The sequence below is a fragment of the Ostrinia nubilalis genome, chromosome 1 (genome assembly GCF_963855985.1).
Source record: "Ostrinia nubilalis chromosome 1, ilOstNubi1.1, whole genome shotgun sequence".
NCBI classification, from domain to species: domain Eukaryota; kingdom Metazoa; phylum Arthropoda; class Insecta; order Lepidoptera; family Crambidae; genus Ostrinia; species Ostrinia nubilalis.
In genome coordinates, this window is record NC_087088.1 from 7,548,421 (window position 1) to 7,576,344 (window position 27,924).

The window sequence follows — 27,924 nt, forward strand, 5'->3', positions numbered from 1 at the left end:
CGTGCTTAGCAGCGGTTTTGCTTCATCTATTAGACCCGGTTTCCATCAAGACGGAGCGGAGAAGAGTAACGTAACGTAAACCAATCAGATTTCATTCAGATTGAATGAAATTAACAGAATAAAATCTGGTTATTCAACCGGGTCTTATGGGCAGAGTAAACCGAGCACGTGATAGGGTCTCGTTGATTGATATTACATTAACCTGTGCTGCCACACATCTCATTCTTAGAAAGTCATGAATACCATTTCAGTCACTTTTTTCATCCGTCTTGCAACGGAGTATAGTTAAACGTCAGACTTCGAACTTGATAGCTCTATCGCCTGATTTAGCGCGAGGTATGTGAGGATATTGACATGTTATGACGTGACAGAACATAGAAATCTGAAGTCTCGTTGACGTTTGACGTCTCAAAAACCCCCTCCCGTGCCGCTCCCATGTTCCCTCAGGCACTGACTGAGTTAAGCGCTAAACCTATAGTTGCAGATAGGGTTGCCAGGCTCGGTGCTTACTATTAACTTTCATCTTATCGTTAGCCCAACATCCCATGCCCATGTGTGCTCGATATTATTCTGTGGCTTGACTTTCGACTGGCGCCGCAGCCACATATAAAGCCGGACTGGCCGGACAAGACCGTAAAAAGCCAAACATGTCCGGCTAAAGCCGGACACCTGGCAACCCTAGTTGCAGATATTTAGTGATCCTTTAGGCTCCCTAGACTACTTCGATTTCAGTTACAACAAACTCTATGTATATCACAATAAGCTTTATTTCCTTGCAGCGCGTACTGGAGTCCCTTGAGAAGGGGTCTGAGAAGGAGGGCGGGGAGGCGGCGCGCGCGGCGGACGCGGCCAAGCCGCGCGGCTACTCGTGGTGGAGCTGGCGCCGGTCTACTTCCGAGGCTAAGCAGTGAGTGCATATTATTTCTATTGGCGGATTTACACTATGCGGAAATTAGCCGAGTCAAGTCAAAAAAACAGAGGAGTGGGGATGAAATACATTCATTTTCAACCGACTTCAAAAAAGGAGGAGGTTCTCAATTCGACCCGTATCACTATGGAGCGAAATTGCGATTTATGGACATAGCGATTTTTTTCACAATTTCTATTTGAAAAAAATACCTATCGATAGGTTACGTTATTTTGATGAATAAATGCTGCACAAGTTTTTCTCTAAAACCAATAGTTTGACTGGAAAAAAATATTTTCCATTTTCGTTCTATGGAATGAAACATAAAGTGGTCGATTTCGACTTAGCCTTGATAGATCTTGCTTTGAAACTACTTGAGCCTTGTTCTATGGCTTGTTGACTGTAATCCTACGCTATCAGCGCGCATCCAAAGTTGCCCGTTCACAAGTTATGAGGTTCTGAAAAATTAAAAAAAAGTAAGTAAACGTGACTTTTTTTTTGGAATATCTTTAAAGATTTAACAAAAATATAAAGATTTTATACGTTAATAATGTAAATTAACCTTAAATTACTGCTAAAACACATTTTAATAAACTTAAAAGGAATTAAATCAGCGATTTTTTTTCACAATTTCTGTTTAAAAAAAATACCTATTGATAGGGTATGTTATTTTGATGAATAAATATTCGGTTTCGGTTTCGGTTTAAAGAATCTTTATTCTCATAAGAACAGGGTAGTTCACTTACATGAGATTATAATAATTTACAACAATAAAATTGTCTTGTGACGAAGCATGCGCAAAGCCCACAAACAAAAAATAATGTAGGTACATAAATAATCATTAACATTATTTCGAATAAGTAAACATCAGATCTGCAACTCCGTTGACACAGAAATAATGGCCCTCAAACTAACTATCATTTACTCAGTCAGGACTAGGTAGGTGTGACTAGGTGTAGTGAGTAAGTATCCACCTACTAAATAAATAAGATTGTAAAAGAATACGAGATTTTATTTTTATTTTTACTGTTCGGGTACTCGTAGAAAACTGTGCGGGAGGGATAGTGTTTGGTTCGCCCAAGTTGGCAAGTTAACAGTGAGCATTGGAGTTGTGTAGTGTAGGAGACAGTGTACCAAAATTCATATTTACAAATAGTTGTTTAGTTATTATATTTTTGTAGTTTATATTTCAAAATAAGTTTATATATTTAATTTATTAATTAATTAATTTATTTATTTAATGTATTTTATGAGTCTTTCTACAGATGAAAGTTTCATAATTAGATTGCAAAAAATAATAGAGGATTATGTATTTTAATTTATTGTTTTACGTTTTATTCACTTTATAAGTAGGTGTAAGATTTAGTTTTTAAATTAATTTGTCATTCAAGTAATAGTTAGTATATGTTCTTTGAGTTTTCGTTTGTAGATTTGTATACTTTCACTATTTTTGATTGAATCCGGAAGTTTATTATATAGTTGAACACCTTCATATATTATATTCTTTTTTCCATACCTTGTTGTTCTCGGTTGACGAAGAAATAATTTGTTTGTGTTTCTTAAACTGTGTGTGAATGTTTTTTTAGTAAGAGTTATATTTGTTTGAATAGTGTTTTCCAGAATTTTTTTGATCAATAAACACAAGTTGTAAGTGTATAGTTGTGTTATATCGAAAAAGTTTGTTTTTGTATAAAGCTGTTTTGTAGGTGTTAAAAAGTCAAAGTTATAAAGTCTTTTTATTATTTTATTCTGTGATATCTGTAGATCCTTAATGTGCGTTTTTGATGCCGATCCCCAGATTTCCACAAGATACTCCAAATGAGGTTTCACTAACGCGTTGTAGACAGTATGCTTTATTGTTAATGGGAGACAGTTACCCATTCTACGCAAGGCGCCAGAAAGTGCTATAAGCTTCGACCGCACATGGTCAATGTGGGGTCTCCATGTAAGTTGATCATCTAATATTAATCCTAGGTATTTCTCACTACTAGACTGACTGATGATGTTGTTGTTAACTTTTAAGGGGGTAAATTGAGGTAACTGTTTATTTTTAGCAACAAATATCATAAATGATGTCTTGGATGTATTTATAGTAAGTAGGTTATATAGAAACCACTCGTTTACGATATTTAGATCATTTTGTGCGTCATTTATGATTTCATGTATACATTTTCCAAAATAGAATAAGCAAGTGTCATCAGCGTATAAAGTTAGATAACCCTTCAGACCGATTTGGTTTATGTTATTGATATAAATTAGAAATAAGAGGGGTCCCAGTATTGAGCCCTGCGGAACGCCGCATGTTATATTACAAATCGCACTTTCATAGTCACCCATCCTAACAATCTGACTTCTATTTGAAAGATAGGATGCGAGTAGGTTGTAGGCAGATCCAGTGACACCCAAATTACTCAATTTTTCCAGAAGTTTAGTATGGCACACGGTATCGAAGGCTTTTTTTAGATCTATGAAGATCCCTAAACAAATTTGTTTTTCGTCTATTTTGGTTTTTATATTTGTTATTAAGTCGGTTACTGCAGATAGCGTATTTGATTTCGGTCTAAAGCCGTATTGTTGGTCTATGAGAAACCTTTTTTCACACAAATACTCATTCAAACGAAAGTAAATTATTTTTTCAAAAACCTTGGATAGTACCGGTAGGACCGAAATTGGCCTGTAATTTCCGGGATCAGTTTTTGGACCAGATTTATAAATAGGGGACACTTTAGCCAGCTTCAGATTGTCAGGAAATAAACCAAGATCAAAACACTTATTTATGCAGTCTGCTAAGGGTGCGGTTATAATATGCTTAATACATTTTATTGACTTTGTGCTAATACCGTCTACGCCAGTACTGGTGTTGGTATCTAGGCTATCTACTACGTCTGCTACTTCCTTAGTGGTACAATGTTTAAGAGTTATAAGGGTAATGTCGTGTTGATGTCCATGTTTGTACATAAGTGTGTTACCTGAGTCCTGATGGTATTTCAGTGGAATTCTACTGGCCAACTCCGTACCAACGGTAGAGAAAAACTCATTGAATACATCACAAATTTTCTCACCGTCTGTAATAGTTTGTGAGTTTAAAACTAATTTGGGTGGGACATAGTTACTTTTCGTCTTGTTCATAGCCAGAGAGTTGATAACTTCCCACATCTTCTTTGGGTTCTCTTTACAGTCTTGAAATTTATTGTAGAAATAGTTCCTCTTGTCTCTGCGAATTTTCAGCTGGACCTGATTTCTTACTTTTGTAAATTCTTTTTTCAGGGTTTCGTCGCCACCACTGTTTTGTAGTCGTCTCCAAAGCATGTTTCTATTGTTCATCATGCCAATAACTTCTTTATTAATCCAATCATCCTTCGGTAGGTTCATTATCTTGATTTTTCTTATTTTATTTTGCTTAATATGTGTTTTTATGAAATTTTCTAAGTATGTATAATTATTCGTTTCGTTTATGTATTCAGATTTTTCAATACTCTTATATAGTCTATCGTAATCCATCGCTTCGTACTGAATCCTTGGTTTGGTCTTTGTCTTGCATTTAAGGACCTCCACGTAGATCTGTCTGTGGTCGGACATAGCAGAATCAATTAGCGAGACATTGAATGAATTTTTATTTAAGTCTGTCAGGATATGGTCGATTATAGTGTTTGTAGATTCAGTTCGCCGAGTATAATATTCTTTTTCTATTTTGTTTAGTACGTCATATCCTGTATCTTCAAGTGTGCACAAATATTGTGTGGTAGGAGTGTCGCTTTTAATCAAATCCAGGTTGAAGTCCCCAAAAACGATTGATCGCTTTCTTATTTCCAGCTGTTGGCTAAATATTTCAAGAAATTCTTTATGATTTGTATCGCCTGGCTTGTAAACACCTCCCAAGTGTAGAGAAAATCGTGGTAGAAATATCCACAAGTAGTGATTACTATCTTTGTGTTTGTTTTCGGTTATTTCAAAATCTATGCTCTTGTGCAAATATATGGAAACGCCTCCTCCTATTCTATCATGTCGGTAGTTGAATATATGGTTGTAGTTGGGTAGACTGTAGTATTTTCCATCTAGTTCCGATTGTATCCAAGTTTCAGTTAAGATGATCACATTGATTGTAGATTTAATAGCTCTCAGGATACATTGCAATTCTTCAAATTTCCCAGGTGTACGAATGCTCCTCACATTTGCGTAAAAGAACTTGAGAGACGATGAGTCCACGGGAAGGTCTTGGTATTTGTTCACTATATGGTATGTAATACTGTTTGAGCTGAAGTCATTGTTAGGGTGTTTACAAGTAGTATTTATTCGTTTTTTGAAGGTGTGATTTCAGTGATGGTGGGTATTCCTTTGACATATCGTATTTTAAGGTTAGATTCTCCATTTTTCTCACGTTGTTCCATTTCGATTTGGAGATTTTTCAGATAGTCAACAAGCCATAGAACAAGGCTCAAGTAGTTTCAAAGCAAGATCTGTCAAGGCTTAGTCGAAATCGACCACTTTATGTTTCATTCCATACAACGAAAATGGAAAATATTTTTTTCCAGCCAAACTATTGGTTTTAGAGAAAAACGTTCGTAATATTTATTCATCAGAATAACATACCCTATCGACAGGTATTTTTTTTAAACAGAAATTGTGAAAAAAAATCGCTGATTTAATTCCTTTTAAGTTTATTAAAATGTGTTTTTAGCAGTAATTTAAGGTTAATTTACATTAATAACGTATAAAATCTTTATATTTTTGTTAAATCTTTAAAGATATTCCAAAAAAAAGTCACTTTTACTTACTTTTTTTTAATTTTTCAGAACCTCATAACTTGTGAACGGGCAACTTTGGATGCGCGTTGATAGCGTAGGATTACAGTCAACAAGCCATAGAACAAGGCTCAAGTAGTTTCAAAGCAAGATCTGTCAAGGCTTAGTCGAAATCGATCACTTTATGTTTCATTCCATACAACGAAAATGGAAAATATTTTTTTCCAGTCAAACTATTGGTTTTAGAGAAAAACTTGTGCAGCATTTATTCATTAGAATAACGTAACCCATCGATAGGTATTTTTTTCAAATAGAAATTGTGAAAAAAATCGCTATGTCCATAAATCGCAATTTCGCTCCATAGTGCGGCGGAGCGTTTTTGCGGGGCGCAATCTGTATGCGGGCGGCGCGGCGCGGGCTTCCACGAACGCGATTACTGCGTCCGCGCGGCCATCTTGCCGTGACTTATGTGCGCGCGCACAATTATCGCCAATTAACATAAAGCAGCCCATTGAGGACAACGATTACTGCGTCGCACTATGGATCGAAATTGCGATTTATGGACATAGCGATTTTTTTCACAATTTCTATTTGAAAAAATTACCTATCGATAGGTTACGTTATTCTGATGAATAAATGCTGCACAAGTTTTTCTCTAAAACCAATAGTTTGGCTGGAAAAAAATATTTTCCATTTTCGTTGTATGGAATGAAACATAAAGTGGTCGATTTCGACTAAGCCTTGACAGATCTTGCTTTGAAACTACTTGAGCCTTGTTTTATGGCTTGTTGACTATAATCCTACGCAATCAGCGCGCGCCCAAAGTTGCCCATTCACAAGTTATGAGGTTCTGAATTTTTTTAAAAAAGTAAGTAAAAGTGACTTTTTTTTGGAATATATTTAAAGATTTAACGAAAATATAAAGATTCTATACGTTAATAATGTGAATTAACCTTAAATTACTGCTAAAAACGCATTTTAATAAAATTAAAAGGAATAAAATCAGCGATATTTTTTTCACAATTTCTGTTTGAAAAAAATACCTATCGATAGGGTATGTTATTCTGATGAATAAATATTATGAAACGTTTTTCTCTAAACCAACAGTTTGGCTGGAAAAAAATATTTTCCATTTTCTTTGTATGGAATGAAACATAAAGTGGTCGATTTAGACTAAGCCTTGACAGATTTTGCTTTGAAACTACTTGAGCCTTGATCTATGGCTTGTTGACTATAATCCTACACTAACAGCGCGCGCACAAAGTTGCCCGTTCAGAAGTTATGAGGTTCCGAAAAATGAAAATTAAAGTAAGTAAAATTGACTTTTCTTTAGATAAGACGACAAGAGAAAGGTTAATTACATTACTAAAGTATATAATTTTCATGTTTTAGTTGAATCTTTAAAGATAATGTCCCAAAAAAAGATACTTTTACTTATTTTAATTTTCATTTTTCGGAACCTCATAACTTCTGAACGGGCAACTTTGTGCGCGCGCTGTTAGTGTAGGATTATAGTCAACAAGCCATAGATCAAGGCTCAAGTAGTTTCAAAGCAAAATCTGTCAAGGCTTAGTCTAAATCGACCACTTTGTTTCATTCCATACAAAGAAAATGGAAAATATTTTTTTCCAGCCAAACTGTTGGTTTAGAGAAAAACGTTTCATAATATTTATTCATCAGAATAACATACCCTATCGATAGGTATTTTTTTCAAACAGAAATTGTGAAAAAAATATCGCTGATTTTATTCCTTTTAATTTCATTAAAATGCGTTTTTAGCAGTAATTTAAGGTTAATTCACATTATTAACGTATAGAATCTTTATATTTTCGTTAAATCTTTAAAGATATTCCAAAAAAAAGTCACTTTTACTTACTTTTTTAAAAAATTTCAGAACCTCATAACTTGTGAACGGGCAACTTTGGGCGCGCGCTGATTGCGTAAGATTATAGTCAACAAGCCATAAAACAAGGCTTAAGTAGTTTCAAAGCAAGATCTGTCAAGGCTTAGTCGAAATCGACCACTTTATGTTTCATTCCATACAACGAAAATGGAAAATATTTTTTTCCAGCCAAACTATTGGTTTTAGAGAAAAACTTGCGCAGCATTTATTCATCAGAATAACGTAACCTATCGATAGGTAATTTTTTCAAATAGAAATTGTGAAAAAAATCGCTATGTCCATAAATCGCAATTTCGATCCATAGTGCGTATGTTTTTTTTTTTTTTTTTTTTCTATGTTTGTTAAAAGATAACTCCGCCAATTATGAACCGATTTGAACAAATCTTTTTTCGGCGTATAGGTAATACCTCAAGGGTGGTCCCATTTAAATTTAATAATAGAAAAAACAACCCCCAAGGGTGGAAAATTGGGGATGAACTTTTTTATACGCAATATCTCCGCCGATTATAAATCAATTTGAACCATTATTTTTTTGTTGAATAGGTATTATCAAAAGGGTGGTTTCATGCGAATTTGAAGAAAATATTTCATCCCCAAGTGTGGAAAATTGGAGATGAACTTTTTTATACGCAATATTTTTAATTTTTAGTTTTTTTTTGTGTTCACGCAAATGAAGTCGGTTTTATTTTTTTTAAAAGTTAATTATTCATCCCCACCCCACTGTTTTTTTGACTTGACTTGGTTAATTTTCGCGCAGTGTAAAAGCAGCATAATAGGTATTGGCTTTGCAGTGTCTTGCCGAATATGTACGAATCGCGAGCTGCTCAGATGTCTGCACTCCACGCAGCTTTGTGAAGATACCATTACTCCGATGCAAACAAAAGTCGGAAGAGATATACGATATCGGACCTAAAAAGTTAAAAACTTTCCGCTGATCTATTTTTATTGAATCTTCTGAAATTAGGAAATATTGTGATTTGTGATACACAATCCACTTCATCCACATCTTTAATGAACAAAAAAATCATTAACCATGGGGTTTGCGAAAAAACAGACACATTTCAAATCGCCCTGACGATTTATCTTGGGTTATTGCTTCAATCACATTGACCAAATTAAAGTCAAATATTGAATTATATTAGCTTCCATTTTATAATATTTCTGATTGTGTATTAGACTGAACCTCCTTTGTGATCTATTGCTTCTTATAACATAAACTTTTCGCAGTTGAATATAAATGCTATCTATCTCTTTCCAGCACTGATCCGATTCTCGCCAAAGATGATGCTGAAAAGAAAACAGAACTACCACAGGTTGAAATAGTCACAGAGACGATGAAAGGCAGCACAGAGCCTCAGTCAGCTGAGGAGGTCTTGGAAGACAAGACTTTCCCGGGCGATGAAATGGAACCACAAGCATTGTTAGAGAACCCAGTTGAGATTGAAATGGAGAAGGCAGAACCTGAAAATACTCTACCTCAAGAGAAAGGTAGGCATTATTCTTACTACACCTTTTGTTTTAGTCTATTACTGTCTGTCTATCTACAACTACCTACATCTTTTGTTTTAATTAATAACGGAATTGTTGTAATATATTATTTTTTTCTTTTAGAAGACCGCCATGATCAGAGCTCCTCTGATTCAGACCAAGAAGGCAAACCTCAAAAGCCAGCACGCAGATATTCATCGTTCCGCAAAACCTTGCGGTTGTCATCGGAACAAATTGTGAGTAATTATTTGTATTATGTATTATCTGATTAAAAGTCTAGTTATTTAGTAGTACAGTAGACAGCGTCATCTACATTTATACAACTACATGAGATGCCTTTCAGTGTTTAGCTTGAAGTTCTGTCTTCATAAAGATTCTCATAGATTCTCACTTCGTTCTGAATGCAAAGTTACGTCATATCAGCCACAGGACGTCCACTGCTGAACATAAGCCTCCCCCAATGACTTCCACATCGCACGGTTGGTAGCGGCCTGCATCCAGCGCCTTGCGCCAGCGCGCAAAACTTGAAATTCCTCCAACTTATTTGTTTTGTATTATTTCTAGAAAAACCTGAATCTCCGCGAAGGCATGAACGAGATGGTGTTCAGTGTAACAACAGCGTACCAGGGCACAACCCGGTGTAAGTGCAACGTCTTCCGCTGGCGGTACGACGACAAGATTGTCATATCCGACATCGACGGAACCATTACCAAGTAAGCACGTCTAAACTAATATGTTAGCTAGCTGTCTTAGTTTATAGTTCTTCAGTCAATTAAGTCCGGTCGCCGAGCAGTCGCGACAGCAATATAATTACGCGCGAGCGATAAGGATGGGTAGCTTGGGGTCATTGGACGAAATTCTATCTGCTCTGCGACCGGACTTTAGTTCATGTACTATCGGCAACAGTGTTAACTGCCTATTGCCAGTCATGTCATCTCGTTCTATCGCAAAGAATCACCATTTGATTAGAGCGAGAGCAAAAACGGAAATGGATAGTTAACAGTGTGGCCGTGTGTACATTTAAATTTTTGTTGCAAATTCGCACTTATTACAACTACGTAAGACTTATCTTTGTTTTTGTTTCTAGATCGGACGTGCTTGGTCACATATTCCCGCTGGTCGGCAAAGATTGGGCCCAGTCCGGCGTAGCTCAATTGTTTACCAAGATCAAGAACAACGGATACCAACTGCTGTACTTGTCAGCAAGAGCGATCGGGCAAGCTAGGGTAAGTTAACAGGGTGACTTCATAGAATTGAAACAATCATTCCAGATTTTTTTAGTAATCTATCATTTGTAATAAATAAAAATATAAGTGAAATGTTTATTAACGTTAAAAACCTCGTTTATTCTCTTGGTAACTAGCAAAACAAAGCAATGAGTCTCGATAAGCAAGTTATATCAGCTTTTCAATCAACAAAACGCTTTATTATAAAAATAAAATTATATCGCTTACATGAGTCAGATGATATACCGTACGTACAATCATTCATCTAAGATTTACTTTTGCGACAAAACGTTGACGTTTCCTTTTCTTGTAATCCAATCAATCTCTATGCCAAAATTAATCAAAATAGTCACTAAGCCACATATAAATAAAGTTGTTTTATATCGCAGGTGACCCGCGAGTACCTACGCTCGATCCGCCAAGGCGAGGTGTGCTTACCAGACGGACCACTTCTCTTGAACCCTACGTCACTACTGCGCGCCTTCCACCGAGAGGTCATCGAGAAGAAGCCGGAGGAGTTCAAGATCCAGTGCCTGGCTGACATCAAGGCGCTCTTCCCACACGGGTCCAACCCCTTCTACGCTGGATACGGAAACAGGGTTAATGTGAGTATTTGTCCTACGGCTATATTAGATTGATTGATACCGTTGGTATACAGTGTGAGTCACGTTAAAGTGTACATATGAAAATAGATGAAACTAGACCTATTTTTATCGACAAAAAAGAGGTCAAAAAATTTTTGAGATTTTTTTTAAATCTTTTATATAATTTTTTTTCTTCCAATTACTTATTGTAAAGAAAACGTAATAACTTTTAAACTAAGCGGTATATCCTGATAAAATAAAAACAGTAAAAATGCTAAATAACAGGCGATACTAAAAAAATAAATAAAATACACAAAAAAGGCCAACAAATAATAAAAAATGATACTTTTTGAAAAAAATCTGCTTTTAAATTCGTGTTTTTTTGGTTATTTGATAAATTTCTCCAAAAAATGCCCCTATAACCGGTAGTTTTTATTACTTTGTATTATTCTCTATCGTATTACCTTCGTAAAACCAAAAATCGCATGTCTCTATCCCTATCACAACGTTTGCAATGATCGTTTGAACTAAGCCTCTCCGGGCGCGCCATTCAACGCTTCGTTAACAACGAAACTGAAAATGGCTCTAGATTTGTAATTTTGATAAATACAAGTTAGATTTTAAATAAAAACAAAAGATTTCGAAGTAAAATAAGCATTTTAGTTAAAATTAAAATTGTCTCTACCTGTAGCGGAGAATAATGTTGTGGTAGGCCTTTGTTCAAACGATCATAGCAAATGTTGTGATAGGGATAGAGACATGCGATTTTTGGTTTTACAAAGATAATACGATGGAGAATAACGAAAAGTAATAAAAACCACCTGTTATAGGGGCATTTTTTGGAGAAATTTATAAAATAACCAAAAAAACACGAATTTAAAAGCAGATTTTTTTCAAAAAGTATCATTTTTTATTATTTGTTGGCCTTTTTTGTGTATTTTATGTATTTTTTTAGTATCGCCTGTTATTTAGCATTATTACTGTTTTTATTTTATTAAGATATACCGCTTAGTTTAAAAGTTATTACGTTTTCTTTACAATAAGTAATTGGAAGAAAAAAAATTCTATAAAAAATTAAAAAAAAAACTCAAAAATTTTTTGACCTCTTTTTTGTCGATAAAATTGGTCTAGTTTCATCTATTTTCAACCGACTTCAAAAAAGGAGGAGGTTCTCAATTCGACCCGTATGTTTTTTTTTTTTTTCTATGTTTGTTACGCGATAACTCCGCCAATTATGAACCGATTTGAACAAAGCTTTTTTCGGCGTATAGGTAATACCTCAAGGGTGGTCCCATTTAAATTTAATAATAGAAAAAACAACCCCCAAGGGTGGAAAATTGGGGATGAAATTTTTTATACGCAATATCTCCGCCGATTATAAATCAATTTGAACGATTATTTTTTTGTTGAATAGGTATTATCAAAAGGGTGGTTTCATGCGAATTTGAAGAAAATATTTCACCCCCAAGGGTGGAAAATTGGGGATGAACTTTTTTATACGCAATATTTTTAATTTTTAGTTTTTTTTTGTGTTCACGCATTTGAAGTCGGTTTTATTTTTTTTTAAAGTTAATTATTCATATGTACACTTTAACGTGACTCACACTGTATAGTAGTCCGCGATACATACAAGGTTACGTGCTAACCCGGCTACGAAAAAAAAATTAGCCTGTTACCCTGGCCATAATAACGAATCAATTGACACCTATTCATCTAAATCGGATGAATAGTTTCTACGCTACTGAGGGAATATACGAAAATACAAAGTAATACAAACAGATGACTAACAGCTTTGATATCACTTTGCGATAAAAAAATGGGAAGACTATGTAGGCAGAACTTGGCCGCTGTCAATCGGATAGATTTAATCAGCATTAGATTTATTAAGTTTCACAGATTAATGGAGGAATTCACCTTTTACAGGACGTATGCGCATACCAAGCTGTCGGCATTCCGATCGTGAGAATATTCACAATCAACTACAAGGGAGAACTAAAACATGAATTGACGCAGACATTCCAATCGACGTGAGTATACAATAATGTAATATCACGTAAACCGTGCCACGCTCGTCACGTTACTAACGCCTATATGTTTCTTCGATGTATATCTAAATCATTTATATTATATATTTTTATTTCAGTTACCACGTGCAAAGTGACATGGTCGATGATTTCTTCCCGCCACTGAAACGTGATAAAGATAATATCGTTATAAGCTAGCTCAAAAATTTTGATATGAGGCTTTGTTAAATATTTTTAATGAGAAAAATGCGGGCATACGACATTGCCGGTAAGCCGTATGGCATGATTTGTAAGGCTTGGCCACGACCGTACCGCGCACTCATCAACATCAAAATTAATAAATACTTGCTATCTAATAACATTGGCTCTAAAACTTACAATAACATCTTCAATCATCGCCATGTCATCTGTCTCGTTCTATGTACTTGTTTTAAGTTTGTGTTGGGTTTATGTTAAGTTTTGTATTATTTTCTGTTGTTTCTGTCTTTCTTCGTTTGAATATTTTACTTCGGGACTAATCTATTGGTTACTAGGCAATCTCCATGTATTTTTCACTTGATCATAGATATACTAGAGACAGGAAGAATATAATACACCTGTTGAAATAAAGAGAAACTAATATTTATATTATAGCGCATAACAAATACTAACATTTCCAGATCTTCATTGTCTTCCATCCAATTAATACAAGATTCCTATAATTATTTAACATGACTTACTAATTCCTATAAATTTCTATATCAGGCTGGTATAGAATAGATGGGGTATGGAAAATGAGTATAACTGACATCTACAAAATTTTAAGAGACAAAAAGTTTTTGTCCCTTTTTAACGATGTTGTAGGATTGTTTCAGTGTTTTCCATTATGTTGGTTAGTGTCTTTCTATCCCAAGGAAGGTCTTTCAAATATTATAATAGCGGAGTAAACTCCCAAGTCCATCTCGAAGCATTTGTTATTGAAATATTTCACAATAACCTTAACATGCGACATGATGCTTTATTATTGTCTGGTCTACTTGTATTTCGACGTAATAAGCCCCATGTGAAGTAATGATTGACTAAAGATGGGCCTGTAGCCTACTATGTATTTTCCAATGTCCTCTTCCCCTATGTTTTGGCTTAAATTAATTGCTATATTAATAACAGAAACCACTAGAGACGTGGCTATCCTTGAAATGCGCTACTTGAACCTAGAACATGGTTTTTGGGTCTTAAAACATTATGAATGGCAAAACTGTAAATTGAAAATTTTAATTTCTTGAAGATTATAATAATTTAAATAGTATTCAACTTTATACTCTACACAGTTCTAATTAAGTTCGTTTTCACAGGTACTCCCACATGTCGGTGCTAGTTGACCAAGTGTTCCCGCCGGCGCTGTGCGAGCCTAGCGACGAGTTCTCTCAGACGGTCTACTGGCGGGAGCCGCTACCCACGATCGACTTGCCACCAGTTGTTGTGCCTCCAACGAAAAACCATTAATCACCTATGTGTATGACACTTCAACATTAAACCCTAAAAACGGTATTTAAGTTAAAAATGACAACCTAAAAGACAAAACTTAGGACAAATTTTGGCTACAATTTGAGAAGTTCATATTTGAAATTGCCAGTAATAAACTGGCCGTGCTGTCGTTTCAAGTGTTTATTAAGCGTGTAAGTCTGTAGTTGTGATGTGCATGCTTTCGATGGAATGTATGATTATCAAATTATTTGTAGTCGATGCAAGCAGTAGCTACAATTTTTAGATTTTCAATTTGTATCTCAATAATTATGTAACTTTAAGAATCGTTGCACCTGAGCATAACCGTTGCATCTACATTACACTTTGCACAAACATACTTATCGTCGTTCTGTTTCTCGTCCTGATTTGTGCGCCTAATTGATTTAGATTATCTAGCTAGCTATCCTAGGTACAAAGTAAATAGTTAATTTATTTTTTAATGGGACAGTCATTATGTAAATGGCGTATGAAAGTATGGTGTGATATAGGACCTCGATTTACAGTGCTGTTAAGCAATATTTAGGAATTTACAGTATTTAATTTCAGGTAAATAAAAATAATTTCGGGCTACAGTTACGTATGACATTTTATTGAATATCGCCACTTTAAATGCTATTATGTTGATACTTCCATGAACTGTAGCTTAGTGCTTAGGATTTATGTGGATTGACATCTCAATAAATACCTAATGTAACGTCCTTTTTCATTAGTGAACTTTATAGAAGGTGGTTGTTGGTCTAACATTAATTTGTGATACTTGCCCATTTATTTATGCTTGTCAACACAATAAACTTTGTTACGCGATCACTTGTGCCTGGGGATCATGTAATCTTCTTGGTTTGAAATTACGGCATGGCTGTGTAATGATATAAAGTATCACTAATAAAAATGGACAATAAAACATCTGCTAAAGCTAATTTAAAAATTGACATAAACACATAGATACTTACATTAGGGTTTCTGTGAAAGTGAGCAGTCGTAGTTTTTTGGTTCTGCCGTTGCTAAGCTGTGATGTCGTCGACTGATTAAACAATGCTTTATTTTTATACTGTGATTACTTATTATGTATGGTACGTCTGCTAGCTAAGTAATATTTATGTTAAAAGTATACATTCACACACATTCATGTTACTGAGGCGTAGCTTCAATTTGATAGCTTTGTCATTGTAAATTTTATAATATGAATTTTTTTTAGTGATAATTAGTAAAATGTTTATTTCTTTAAGTTATTATAATTGTTTAAAAACAATGTGGATTAGTTCTGCTGTCTAAATGCAATTTGATATTTTTTATAAAATAATTTATGATGTATCGTTTCTGTGATTGTTTTAATAAACATTTTGAGGACGAAATGTATTTTATTAATCTATTACTGGATTGCCCGATTTTCTTACAAACCTATTTAAGATTGCAGTCATTATTTTACCTCAATGTCAAGAAAGGTGATCTTGCTTGAGGCAAGTCGAGATAACCGGGCCCTATCCATGGGTCACTCGTTCATTACCTATACATAAAAATAAAGCTATTGCCTAGCAAATACAGGCCTGATACATGCCTATATTTTGCTATAAAATTCCTTAAAATTCTAGATATTTTCGCATCTATCTTAGCGAAATTATGTTGTGTATGTCGGCCGATCGTTGACTCTGTGGCTAATCTAAAAATCGGTCCACGATAAGGTAGACAAAAGTCATAGTAACCCCTGGTAGCTGTTATACCAAATTATAATAAATAAATAATAAATTGATAACCGCGTGCGTCATCCCATCCCATTACCACCAGTCAGGGATGTGCTAGAAGCGAATAGTGGGAAGGTATAATCTGTGACTCCGGCGCATAATTCGATTAAAACTCAGGATAGCATTCATCATCATCATCATCATTTCAGCCATAGGACGTCCACTGCTGAACATAGGCCTCCCCCAATGCTTTCCATGTTGATCGATTGGTAGCGGCCTGCGTCCAGCGCTTCCCTGCTACCTTTACGATGTCGTCGGTCCACCTTGTAGGTGGACGTCCCACGCTGCGTTTTCCGGTACGCGGCCTCCATTCCAGAACCTTTCTGCCCCATCGGCCGTCAGTTCTGCGTACTATGTGCCCTGCCCATTGCCATTGCCAGGATAGCATTTAACATACCTATTCTCTCTGCTTTTAAGAGATGGTAATGGCCATCTAGCCTTGCTGCTAGATGGCCTAGTGGTTTTAACTTGTACCGGCCTCATATTCGTCGCACAGCTACGCGGCTTTTGTTGTTACGAAAATGACCATGTTTGTCTTGTCTGGTATCTCAACGACAAGTCGACGAGACTTAACGACAAGTCTCTGGTATTAACAAGAAGTGTTTCCGGCTAAATGCCGCATTATACTTATGTAGGGTAAACTAAAGTAAAAAAACTGGACAAAGAAGAAATTGAAACAAATTGTTTAATACATAATATTATTTTATTAAGTTTCATCTTCTTCCATTTCCTCATCTTCATCTTTGTCATCCTCATCTTCTTCATCATCACTAGGTACTTCAAGGTTCTTTTGATAACCCTTGCCTTTAGTCCAGTGACATTTTATTACCAGCTTAAATTGCGCCATTTGAATACTCAAAAGTTTCAATATACTTGCTTGCTCAGGAGTCAAAGTGGCACCTTTTTTGCACACCTGAAAGAAAATGTTACATATTATGAGTAGGATAAACATTTAAGTTAGGTTTGCTGGGAAAGTTGGTTTAGTAGGTATTGATGAGCTGAAGATTTTTTGACTGTTATCAATTTGCAAAAAACCTCTGGGGAAGTGGAAGTGCTTGTATTACAAGTTCTATGTAACTAATTAAAATATTATATTAGTTTATTTTACATTACCTGGTACTCTTTAATAAGGTTTATAACTCCTCTTTCTAGCGAAGTCGGTAAACCCAGCCGTCTAAGATGGGGTTCAATAGTGTGGGAAAAGTCCTCAAGAGGTCCTGCCGGTAAGATAACATCTTTTGTAGCTACGAAGCCAGACCGAGCATATTCTGTAGCATGGTATTCCTTGAACCACTGTATAACATCCATGACATCTCTGTTTGTCATCAACAAACCACATTGGCCTTTTAACCGTTTGGAAAGCTGAAAAAGACACAATATTAAATAATATTAATTAAGTATTAACTTTAATAAAGGCAGTGTTTGAAGCTAACAGTTGTTGTTTAATACTTTAATTTGAGTAGCTTTGGAAAAATCAGTGTGATAAAAAGTAAATGCCATTAGAAAGTTGTAAAAAAGTATAGTAAGAACTCACCAAGTTAAGTTGATCCTCAACCTCATCACTTTTAGTTCTGCCAAGGGCTACAGCCATTACTTTATTTTTTCCAAAGAAAAACCTCGAATCCTTCCATTCGTTTCGTAAATCTTTCAACTTGGTATTCCTCATATTATCAACAGTAAATAAGAAGATATGTTCATACTTGGATAAGGAGTTTCTTATTTCTTCAATAGTTTTTTGCTTTAGTAAGAGTCCTTTCTTGTTCGTTTTTGTAAGTGAGACTGAAAAAGAAACATAATAATTATAGTATTACGTAGTGTAGTGGTAATATACCTATTGTATATTTAGTAGGTTATTAAATAAGAAATAGTAAACTGTATGTAAATAAATTAATAAATTTGTGTTAGCAAATTAACAAAGAAGTAAAGTTTTAAAAATTGTTTAGTAAATTACTTTAAATTAATTAGGAATATCGAGAAATTAAAAAAAAGTATAGGTTATGTTAAGACAGACCTTTTTTATCCCTTTTTGATTTAGGCATGGTGACAAATTTATGGATACAAAATCACACAGTTAGCTTGGCCTTTAAATATAGATTTACTCCAATTAGTTCTTCAAATTCAGCGTTTTTAAAAACCCACAAAACACCACATGGTAAGGTGTGCTTTGTTGATATGATAGATGGACACTGACAGGCGACAGCTGACAGCAGTGTTGCCAGTCGGGTCTAGTCAGAAATTACCAGAAATATAAAAAAAAGTAACCTTTTTGAATAAAAAGTAACCTTCATACGGGGGGGGGGGGGGGGGGTGCGGAGCGATGATTGTGTAAGGTTGTTCATGGATGGAAAATTAATACAATTGATCATCTAAATTCGCAGTCGTATAAAAACGTTTCATGGATTTGCGTTTTATTATCGAAAAACATTCGCTAAAACTCATTTTTTTAACAAATAATAAATCAAATTCAGGTTTAAATGCACTTTATGACATAATTTTTAAATTGTCACTATTAACATTTTTTACTGAATAACCTGTAAAAGTTAATTCTACAAATTCTGAAAAATCACCTAAAAGTAACCTTTTCATTAGTGTAACCTAAAAGTAACCACTGCAGTTCAAAAGTAACCTAAAAGGTTACAAAAGTAACCTTCTGGCAACACTGGCTGACAGATTGAGGGCGAATGAAATGAACGAATGAATGATGATTTTGACAGCGGTGTAGGATTAAGAAAAGATAGTATAATACTATGGATGCAACATGTCATTAATATTTAATGGAGTATTTATTTATTTATCTAGTGATTTTATTCTGATAAATAAAAAAAGTCATCATCACTCAAGAAAATGAATAAGTTTCGATCGCGATAAAAACTTCAATATAATTTTCGTAATCGAAACTCAAATTCAATTTATTCTTAATATTTCCAAATTAATACATTGGTTTTGTAAATATTTAAAAGACGTAATAAATTATGTTAAGTCAAATGTATAGCATAGAATTAAGCATCAATTGTAATTACGTTTAATTAATAATTTGTTGGACTAGATTTTTGTTTCGCCGGTTATAGATTTTGAAAATACGCGGGATTGCTGTTACTTCCGGTTAAGGTACCATCTCAAACACGAATGTCATTTTGGAGTGTGTGAAGAATGTTTTGTTTCTGTCATTTAATACATTTAAGACAAGGACAGCCATAGTTTGAAAGTGATATTCAAGTGAGTTTTCTAATCTATGGTTCATCTCTTATATTCCACAAAATGGCCGACCTTATTTGAGAACCCTGTTCCGGTTTTTGTTTCCCCTCTGGCCCCGCTGCCGTCAGTGTAGTGTATCGTTCACCGCAAGAGAAAAACTGATAATATTAGCAATTTGCTGGTTTTATTACTTTTTTTCCCTTCCAACAAGTAAGTGAATTGTAATTATATCAAGTGGTTTTAATTTTAAGTGTAATCTTGAAGTGTCCCTGTTGTAAGTTATACATTTTGTTCGAGTCTGTGACTGTGACGCATAGAAGGAGTGCCCCTTGTAGCAGCCATTTTGCCTGAGCCGGCGACACATTTCGCAGTGCGGTTAGATACTGTTCAAAATTTTTGTGATTGGCGTTAATGTCGAAAATCTTAGATGTTTTTATTTCATTCAACAGTTCTTTAGCTTCGATACAATTCCTTTAGATATACGTTTGCACCTGGAGTTCACCAGTAAGTTGATTTCCTAATCCTTGCCTACATACCTACTTGATATCATTCAGCCTACATGTCCGCATTTATATTTTTGGAATACGCTGAATGTTTCTTGCCTTTTTTGAATTTTTTGTACATTTTATGCTAAATATTCCATTCCTTCTTCCCAATAAACGCTTGTGTGGGGGCGTGTCGAAGCGATTTGAACATTTTGAAAGGTGCCCACCTACAGTGATCTCAAATGCGTCGTAATTTTGTCGTGCGTAGTCACGCCGTTATCTTGGTCGATAACGACTTGTCAATTATGTTACTATGTGTTCTGCCCGTTAGGGCACGCCATGCCTTTTAATTTCGTTAAATATTAATTTGATTTCTCGTGTTAATTACTCCGACGTGCAGGTTTTATTGAGTCATGTTAATATTAGCGTTGGTGTGCCATGGCCTTTGCTTGGCTCGTTACGCCTTTCAACGAGATGGGCACGTGTGTGACATTGAATTGGGGGCAAATAGTTCTAGTCGGATAGTATGATATAATTACTATTATCAGCTCAATATATTGTTTCTATCATCTATTAGAATTGATATATTTCAATGCAATGAATCCTCCTTTGTTGAAACCCTTACTGAAGGTCAAATGTTTGAAGTTTCACTTTATGTTCATAGAACATGGTTTAGTTTATTCATTCCTAAGTTATTCTAGTCTCAAACATCTTATTTCTGGGTATAAATAGTCATTGGAGTATTTTTGTAAGTTTTAGAAAAACAGCAAATTGTTGAAGATCATAGCTACACAATATTAATTGGCTTGTAATTATTTTTATAACTTCAGAATTTTGTATATTATTCACCAGTTACTTTCAAAACATTTCAGTGAAATAGCTAAATATTTTTTTGTTAGTGTTTCATACTTTTGCTCACTTTTTTCAAATATCACTCAAATTGCCATTTTTTATTAAATACCCACCAAATGATTTTAGATTGGGATTTTTTTGATCCTGTTACCTACTCTTTACAAAATAGAATATTGTTGCAATAAAAGTTATTGTAATTAATAAAAGATTGTTAGATATTGAGGAATCATTAATGCCGATTCATAAAAAGCAAGCATCACAGCACAGTTTCAGCTAGTAATTGTGAAGTAACTTTCTATATGTATAATGTAGAAGAAAATACAGTATACCTTTGAAGATTGAAATTTACTTATTATTATTAAATTTATTTTTACACAAAATGTTTCTTTGTGAAACTAGTATTTCATAGTATGAATAAATGTAATGTTTAGCTAGCTAGCTTGTTTGTGTTCTACTATAAATTGAATTGACAAACAGGAAGATACTATTATTTAATTCTAGCACTTTAAAAGCCTATTTTCAGAAAATAAATTACTTTTATTACTTTTTATAACAAAATTTTGAAACGGTTTCTGTCCTATTTTTTATGCAATTGTTTATCTGTGTGTCAAAATTATTTGTTTCCCAAATATTGATAAATAAAATAGATAAAACAAAAATAATTAACCTTTATAATATGAGCAAAATTTATAAATTCAATTAGAATTCTTATGCAGAACAGACGCTGTATGTACTGTGTTGAAATGATGATTAAAATACGACAAGGCTATGTATTATTTGTATGTGGGGAGATTTAGAATGTCATTACATAAGGAAAGAATGACAGTAATATAGATATCATTATTACTGATTGTGTTTGTAGGCCTGTAGCCTTTTAAGTACCAGCTAATCGAGACACAATAGAAATAAATTTTTACCACTGTCTCATCCGACCGCTTAAGATTCCACGGGTTGTTCTGTTAAGGAAAAAAAGTAATAATTTAGATTCAATTATTCTAATACTGTTGTTAATTACGTCATTTTCAGCTTTTGTTATTACACACTAACATCTGATTTGAGAAAAGTAAAGCATTTAAATTCAATTTGTGTGACCTAAGGCCAAATAAGTAAATAACATAAAATAAATATAAACCTGGGTGCACAACCATTAGGTTGCATGAGAAAGAGCTATTACTTCAAGTAACTTCCATCAAAATAATTTGTTAGTTAAACAAATGTTTCTTGACAGTTCAAAATGTATAATTAAAATTTTGCAAGTTCAAAGGTATAATGTTGGTATGGTACTAAGTACTAGGTATCTACATACCTACATTGAGTCTGAAGGGACATTGAACTAACTTATTAAACATTGAGCTAAAATCTATAGATGACAGCATCACAAGACTACTAATCATGGGTTTATTGAAAATAATATTTGGTCCTGTAGACTTACTTCAAGTAACTTCCATCAAAATAATTTGTTAGTTAAACAAATGTTTCTTGACAGTTCAAAATGTATAATTAAAATTTTGCAAGTTCAAAGGTAATGTTGGTATGGTACTAAGTACTAGGTATCTACATACCTACATTGAGTCTGAAGGGACATTGAACTAACTTATTAAACATTGAGCTAAAATCTGTAGATGACAGCATCACAAGACTACTAATCATGGGTTTATTGAAAATAATATTTGGTCCTGTAGACTAAGAGCTCGTTCTCACTTATTGGGTGTCGGGTCCGGATTTTAATCGGTTGTCGGCGCCTCTGTTCACACTTAAATCGGTTATCGGCCCGACCTAAGCTACCATTTTCACTCTATGGGAGGCGACTGTACACGATGGACGTCGACGAAGCTCTAGTTGTGATGTACATAATAATATTATTATTTGATAATAAGACGAAATACAGCCAAGGAAAGAAAATATTGGGTGCACCCAATCCTGAGGAAAAGATTTAGAAACGCACGGAACGATGGGTGGCGGGCAGAGGGTTATCGGCCCCGACATCCGATAAATGTGAACAGCGCCATTCTTAATCATAGGCGAGCGAGATCCGACACGATTTTTTTCCGGGCGTAGAGGGCTGGCAAAACACCCGACACTTCTTGTCGGAGCCGACACAAAATCTGTTTCCGATAATTGTGAATAGCTTCTGCCACTGGAACCTCCGGTTAATATACGGATCCGACAACCGACTAGTGGGAACGAGCTGTAAGTGACATAGTTTTGTGATGTCTTTTTCTTTGTTGTCTCTATGGGCGTTATTCTCTCGAATCTTACTTTGTGCAAAGGTGTCGTAGCTAGACAAAATTACATTTACGATCGTTTCAATTTCAGTTTCGATTCGCTACGTCATTATTTAACGTAATTTTTCACTACGTGAAGTGATTACAAAATTGTTTACTTTGACTAGGGGGGCTGTTCCAAGAACTTGGATAAAATCTCTTTGCATTTGGTAGGGTTAATGACTTTATGGGGGCAAGATACTTATCTAAATATGTAGATGTCACTGTCTTGCTTCGGGCTGTTTTTTTCTCCACTAAAGCTGAGATCGCAGTCTTATCCCATTAATAATGCAGATTCTTATTTCGTGAAAAGGGTTTGCCGAGTCAACTTTATACGCTAATGAAAAAAAATTGACGTTACCGCGGAGGTTTCATATTCGGGCGTGGTCTCGGGAAACTTCAAAGAACGATCGTAACTTGATGCGAGAAAACAGTCTAGATTCTGAAAACCGCAATATAAAAAAATAATTGCCACAATTAGCAATTTAGACTGAAGATTGATCAATGTCCAAAATTCAAATTCTTTATTTGCAACACTCAGCCCATCACAAAATTTGGAACCCTTATTGAAAATCTGGGTTGAATTGAAATAGGTAATAATGTAAAAACATTAATTTGACGAATATCTGAGAAATATCAACCAAATGCATTTTTGCACTACCTGCAGGAATTCTGTAATTTCTTTTCTTATTTCCATTTTGATCCGAAATAAAGTCGCCAGTTCTTAAATTGTTAGTTAATACTTATCGATGTTGAGCGTTATTGCATTTGGCGTAAAATGTTAAAATAATCTTTGACTGTAATTCTCAAAAAAAAAAATTTACTAACCACATCAGATCTGCATTGCGGCAAATACTTCTTTATTATTTCATATTATATCAGAAGGCGAATCCAGACTGTCCTTTTACTCGAAATATGGAAGTTTCGATATTTGCGGTACTAGTAATTTAATCAGTTTTATTGCAACTTCTACTAACTAAATGCATCTAATTTGTTTAAGATTCATCTCGTGGTTAGCGTACATATTTTATATGGGTAGTAATTGTTAAGTCTTCTGTATCTTGGTTTCTATTTTTTCGGTTTTCTCTACTTATCGAAATTGCAAAGAATGTCATATTTTTGTTGTAGAATTATTTCTCCAATGAGCACGAGGTTAAGAGATTCGTGTTTCTTCAAAATCTTCAATTTAATCGTCCATACACGCATTACACTTACGCCTACATGGAACAAAGAAAGATATCCTGTGGGGTAAGCTTTATCTTAACAATGTGTATGTAGGATTTAAACCGTAATACATGTTTCAATTTTTATTATTTGCCGGTGAACTTCTTGCCATGCTTTAAACAGGTTCCAAGTGTCCATAATCAATATCATATTCATTGGTGCATAATGGATCCTAGCAACAAGGCAGGCACTACTACAGATGAAGGTTGCTAGATGGGTATAAGGGTAGCATAGGTAGGCGCCGGGCCGACGGGCGCGGTGCACGCGGGCGGGCGGCGAGGGTGAGGGGTGTGTGCAGCGTCGCGCTAGTCGTATTTCGTCTGGAGTGTTTATCCCGCGTCGGCGGATCAATACCGGTGGCGCAGTGGCGGTGACCAAGCGGCGGCGCGGCGCACGGCGCGTGCCTCATTCGCTAGTAGCCCGAGTCTGTGAGATGCTGTCAATTCGATCGGACGCCGTGTCGATGTCGCGTTTGGTGTGAGGGTAGCTCTTTGAGCCGCGTTGAGTTTTTACTGCGCTTTAGTGCGCCCGTGAGCCTCCCAAGGTGCGCTTAGTACTTTATGATGAAAATTTACCCAACTGCGATTCACTATAGTGAACGTGACGCCTAAGATTAGTCTTTCTGATAAAGAAAAATAGTTTCTTGGATATTCGCAGTTAGTTAGCGGGCATTATACGTGGACTTTGTCATTATTGCAGGGGCATCAGTGAAATAATCCTCTCCCAACGTCCACGATGTCCGTCGACAAAGAGGAACTGGTGCAACGCGCCAAGTTGGCGGAGCAGGCGGAACGATATGACGACATGGCGGCCGCGATGAAAGAAGTCACGGAAACCGGTGTCGAACTCAGCAATGAAGAGAGGAACCTTCTTTCCGTCGCCTATAAGAACGTAGTGGGAGCCCGACGGTCGTCATGGCGAGTTATCTCCTCAATTGAACAGAAAACCGAGGGTTCGGAAAGAAAACAACAGATGGCAAAAGAATATAGGGTTAAAGTAGAAAAGGAGCTCAGAGAAATCTGCTACGATGTCTTGGTAAGTTTTCTTTTTGTTTTGCAGCCATTGTCTTCTATTTAAAGGTTTTGCGTCCTGCCCCCCTAGACAAAACGCACTTTTTGATCGAATCGAAAATCGAATCCGTCAAAAAGGGGCTTTTCGACCACTTTTCGACTGGTTTGCGATTATAATTTGCACTTTGTCTAGACCCACTGGGTTGCAGTTATAGCTCATTTTAATCATTACAATTTATAATTTAATTATTACAAAGGATTTTCTCAAATAGCAGAATTTTATAAGTGAAATCTTCCTCCGCGGATGACGTCATGTTTGTGCGCCGCCAATTCGAGGCGTGATGCAAGCTAGCAGTTGACGTGGTCATTTCCTCCGCGACCTGAGCGTTTTTTTTATTAATCATGGGCGTTATAACGCCAGGGTAACACGTGAGAGCATGCAGGGGCGCGGTGCGGCGGTGGGCGGGGGCGGGTGGTGTGACGTATTGCGCCGCGTCATTGCGCGCGCTCCTCCTATCCCATTTTCGTTCGTTGCCCTGTCTTCTGAATATTACAAATACTCAGGACGCAAAATTATATGAAAGTAATTGAAACAATTACTAAATGATTTTCACATTTTCAGGGTTTACTCGACAAGCACCTTATTCCTAAAGCTAGTAATCCAGAAAGTAAAGTATTTTACCTAAAAATGAAGGGAGATTACTACAGGTACCTCGCAGAAGTGGCCACAGGAGAAACCAGAAATTGTAAGTTATACATTAATGTGGACTTTAAAAGAACTTGACTGATTTTTTCAGTTTTCAATTTTATGACTTACTTTTTTCTTTGTGTCGTCCTATATCAACAATTTACATTACAGCCGTAGTAGAGGACTCACAGAAAGCATACCAAGATGCTTTCGAGATCAGCAAGGCGAAAATGCAGCCCACACATCCAATCAGGCTGGGCTTGGCGTTAAATTTCTCCGTCTTCTATTATGAGATATTAAATTCACCAGACAAGGCGTGTCAACTCGCCAAACAGGTCAATATTTGTGTCAGTTCTGCATAGGCTCTGTGCTGGCTGGCACGAGAACAAAGGTTCTGGCTCACGTATTAACCGGATCGCTTGTCCCCAGCCGTGGTGGAGGACTCACAGAAGGCATACCAGGAGGCGTTCGACATTGCTAAGGCCAAAATGCAACCGACCCATCCCATCAGACTTGGTTTAGCACTCAACTTTTCCGTATTTTATTACGAGATTATCAACTCCCCAGCGCGAGCGTGCCACTTAGCCAAACAGGTTTATTAGATTCAACAATTGGTCTGCAGTGTGCCTATGTCGAACATATTAAACACATAATCCTGTACTAACTAGCTACTGAAAGTCTCCCGAATCATGCATGACAATGATACATGATTTGTAAAATTCTAATTATTTACGACACTAATCTCATTATCACTACGCATGGCCATGTTATGAAAAATTAACCTAATAACTCGACCCAGCCAGTATCAGAGTGTATATTTTTTAAAATTTTACTTAAATAACATTTGGAAATAAATTTTTAGAGTAAAAGTAATATCTGAACATGAGTTTGATTATGTGTGGTTTTCTCAGGAGTTCGGGTGCTAAATTGTTTTCAATTTGCAGGCGTTCGACGACGCGATCGCTGAACTAGACACACTGAACGAAGACTCGTACAAAGACTCGACGCTGATCATGCAGCTGCTGCGAGACAACCTGACGCTGTGGACGTCGGACACGCAGGGCGACGGCGACGAGCCGGCCGAAGGCGGCGACAACTAGGCCGCCGCCGCGCCACCCCAGCACACGCATTTGTTCTCATCGGTGTTTTATAAGAAAACGAGTAACATTCGAGAACGCCGCGCGGCGCGGACGCTCCGCCGCTGTTGCGAGCCGTCGCTTGTAAAAAAAAATGTTAAAAATGTCGTTCGCAGCGGACCTTCACGTTCCGTCTAAAATTAAATGTTATGTGTCATCTTTGACGGTTTTGTATTTCTGTATTTACACTGGATTACAGATATCGAGCTGACCTGATGAATATAAATATTTATAACTTAAGTTATTAAAATTACGGTTTCTTAAGTTAAAAGTGTTTTCCTTTCATAATCGGTTAACATCAGCCTGGTCGGCCCCAAATCACATTCCTTTCGCCGCATGTCCGCAGTGAAATGGAGATCATGATGGTGAATATTGTTTTGAACGTTATGCAATTAGGTATACTAAAAATTTTGTTAAAGTGCGCCCAATGATCCAATGAAGTTTAGAGTTTTCATAAAATAAATCCACAATTTGTAATGGCTGTATCAACTTTGGGCACAAAAAACTTGTTAGTGTCTTTTGTGGTTATAGTGATGTCCTCTGAAGATATAATGTGTATTACCAAAGCAAATCTTTTTAATTGTTGACATTGACATTAACCATTTTGTTGTGCCCAGTACTAATTTATAATAGCTCTGAATTTCAGGCATTTATTAGCAAAATAGTTTTTGTGATGGACAAATTAATATTGTAACATTTCTGCTGCATTTTATCAGCCATTAATCTATTATATTTTTCATGTTTTCACCAATAAACTTTTGTATTAAATACAATTTTTAGTTTTAGAATCAATATTAAATAAACCGCCACCTATTAACCCCAAAAAGATGTTTGTCTAAATATGATTAATATACTCAAATTTCATGAGCCCCTGTCCGAGGTATGAGTTTAGGGTTAGGTTATTGGCTCCTACCTATCAAGTATACATAAGGGTGGATAATTGAGACGGGGCAT

At 35.7% G+C, this 27,924-nt stretch overlaps 3 protein-coding genes across 12 annotated transcripts in view; 2 read left to right on the forward strand and 1 right to left on the reverse strand.

Moving 5' to 3' along the window:
* Positions 1 to 15,729, forward strand: part of LOC135088326 (phosphatidate phosphatase LPIN2) — a 40,508-nt gene extending 24,779 nt beyond the window's left edge. For 3 of the 5 annotated variants that reach the window (XM_063983184.1, XM_063983180.1, XM_063983202.1), the window contains 8 exons: positions 780 to 907; positions 8,811 to 9,040; positions 9,164 to 9,276; positions 9,605 to 9,753; positions 10,128 to 10,266; positions 10,656 to 10,871; positions 12,774 to 12,877; positions 14,206 to 15,729. In XM_063983184.1, the coding sequence (XP_063839254.1) occupies positions 780 to 907; positions 8,811 to 9,040; positions 9,164 to 9,276; positions 9,605 to 9,753; positions 10,128 to 10,266; positions 10,656 to 10,871; positions 12,774 to 12,877; positions 14,206 to 14,356 (1,230 nt within the window). In that variant the 3' untranslated portion in view covers positions 14,357 to 15,729. Of the gene's footprint in view, positions 1 to 779; positions 908 to 8,810; positions 9,041 to 9,163; positions 9,277 to 9,604; positions 9,754 to 10,127; positions 10,267 to 10,655; positions 10,872 to 12,773; positions 12,878 to 12,993; positions 13,143 to 14,205 lie in introns of all 5 variants that reach the window. The other 2 variants (XR_010261025.1, XM_063983191.1) reach the window with 2 other exon arrangements.
* A 1,055-nt stretch (positions 15,730 to 16,784) lies between these two features.
* Positions 16,785 to 18,287, reverse strand: LOC135075421 (mRNA turnover protein 4 homolog). The gene is made up of 4 exons (XM_063969866.1): positions 18,128 to 18,287; positions 17,651 to 17,895; positions 17,230 to 17,478; positions 16,785 to 17,029 (listed from the first exon to the last, which is right to left on the reverse strand). The coding sequence occupies exons 1-4, from the start codon at positions 18,153 to 18,155 to the stop codon at positions 16,823 to 16,825; spliced, it is 729 nt and encodes a 242-aa protein (XP_063825936.1). The 5' UTR covers positions 18,156 to 18,287; the 3' UTR covers positions 16,785 to 16,822.
* A 1,116-nt stretch (positions 18,288 to 19,403) lies between these two features.
* LOC135088360 (14-3-3 protein zeta) lies at positions 19,404 to 27,743 on the forward strand. 6 transcript variants are annotated; one of them, XM_063983212.1, is made up of 6 exons: positions 19,404 to 19,521; positions 24,836 to 25,171; positions 25,769 to 25,892; positions 26,006 to 26,169; positions 26,299 to 26,427; positions 26,779 to 27,743. In XM_063983212.1, the coding sequence occupies exons 2-6, from the start codon at positions 24,872 to 24,874 to the stop codon at positions 26,932 to 26,934; spliced, it is 873 nt and encodes a 290-aa protein (XP_063839282.1). In that variant the 5' UTR covers positions 19,404 to 19,521; positions 24,836 to 24,871; the 3' UTR covers positions 26,935 to 27,743. The 6 variants fall into 6 exon arrangements, with proteins under 6 accessions (XP_063839282.1, XP_063839311.1, XP_063839308.1 ...); XM_063983230.1 differs by lacking the exon at positions 19,404 to 19,521 and adding an exon at positions 19,600 to 19,686; XM_063983216.1 differs by lacking the exon at positions 19,404 to 19,521 and adding an exon at positions 19,676 to 19,815.
* The last annotated feature ends 181 nt before the right edge of the window (positions 27,744 to 27,924 follow it).

Excerpts from the sequence above, each read along its gene's own strand:
- LOC135088360 (XM_063983212.1), top strand. The coding sequence starts at position 24,872 with ATGTCCGTCGACAAAGAGGAACTGGTGCAACGCGCCAAGTTGGCGGAG. Across the intron at positions 25,893-26,005 it reads CACAGGAGAAACCAGAAATT|CCGTAGTAGAGGACTCACAG; the intron begins GTAAGTTATACA and ends TTTACATTACAG. Across the intron at positions 26,428-26,778 it reads CGTGCCACTTAGCCAAACAG|GCGTTCGACGACGCGATCGC; the intron begins GTTTATTAGATT and ends TTCAATTTGCAG.
- LOC135075421 (XM_063969866.1), bottom strand. The coding sequence starts at position 18,155 with ATGCCTAAATCAAAAAGGGATAAAAAAG. Across the intron at positions 17,896-18,127 it reads ATCAAAAAGGGATAAAAAAG|TCTCACTTACAAAAACGAAC; the intron begins GTCTGTCTTAAC and ends TTTCTTTTTCAG. Across the intron at positions 17,030-17,229 it reads ACCTTATTAAAGAGTACCAG|GTGTGCAAAAAAGGTGCCAC; the intron begins GTAATGTAAAAT and ends ATTTTCTTTCAG.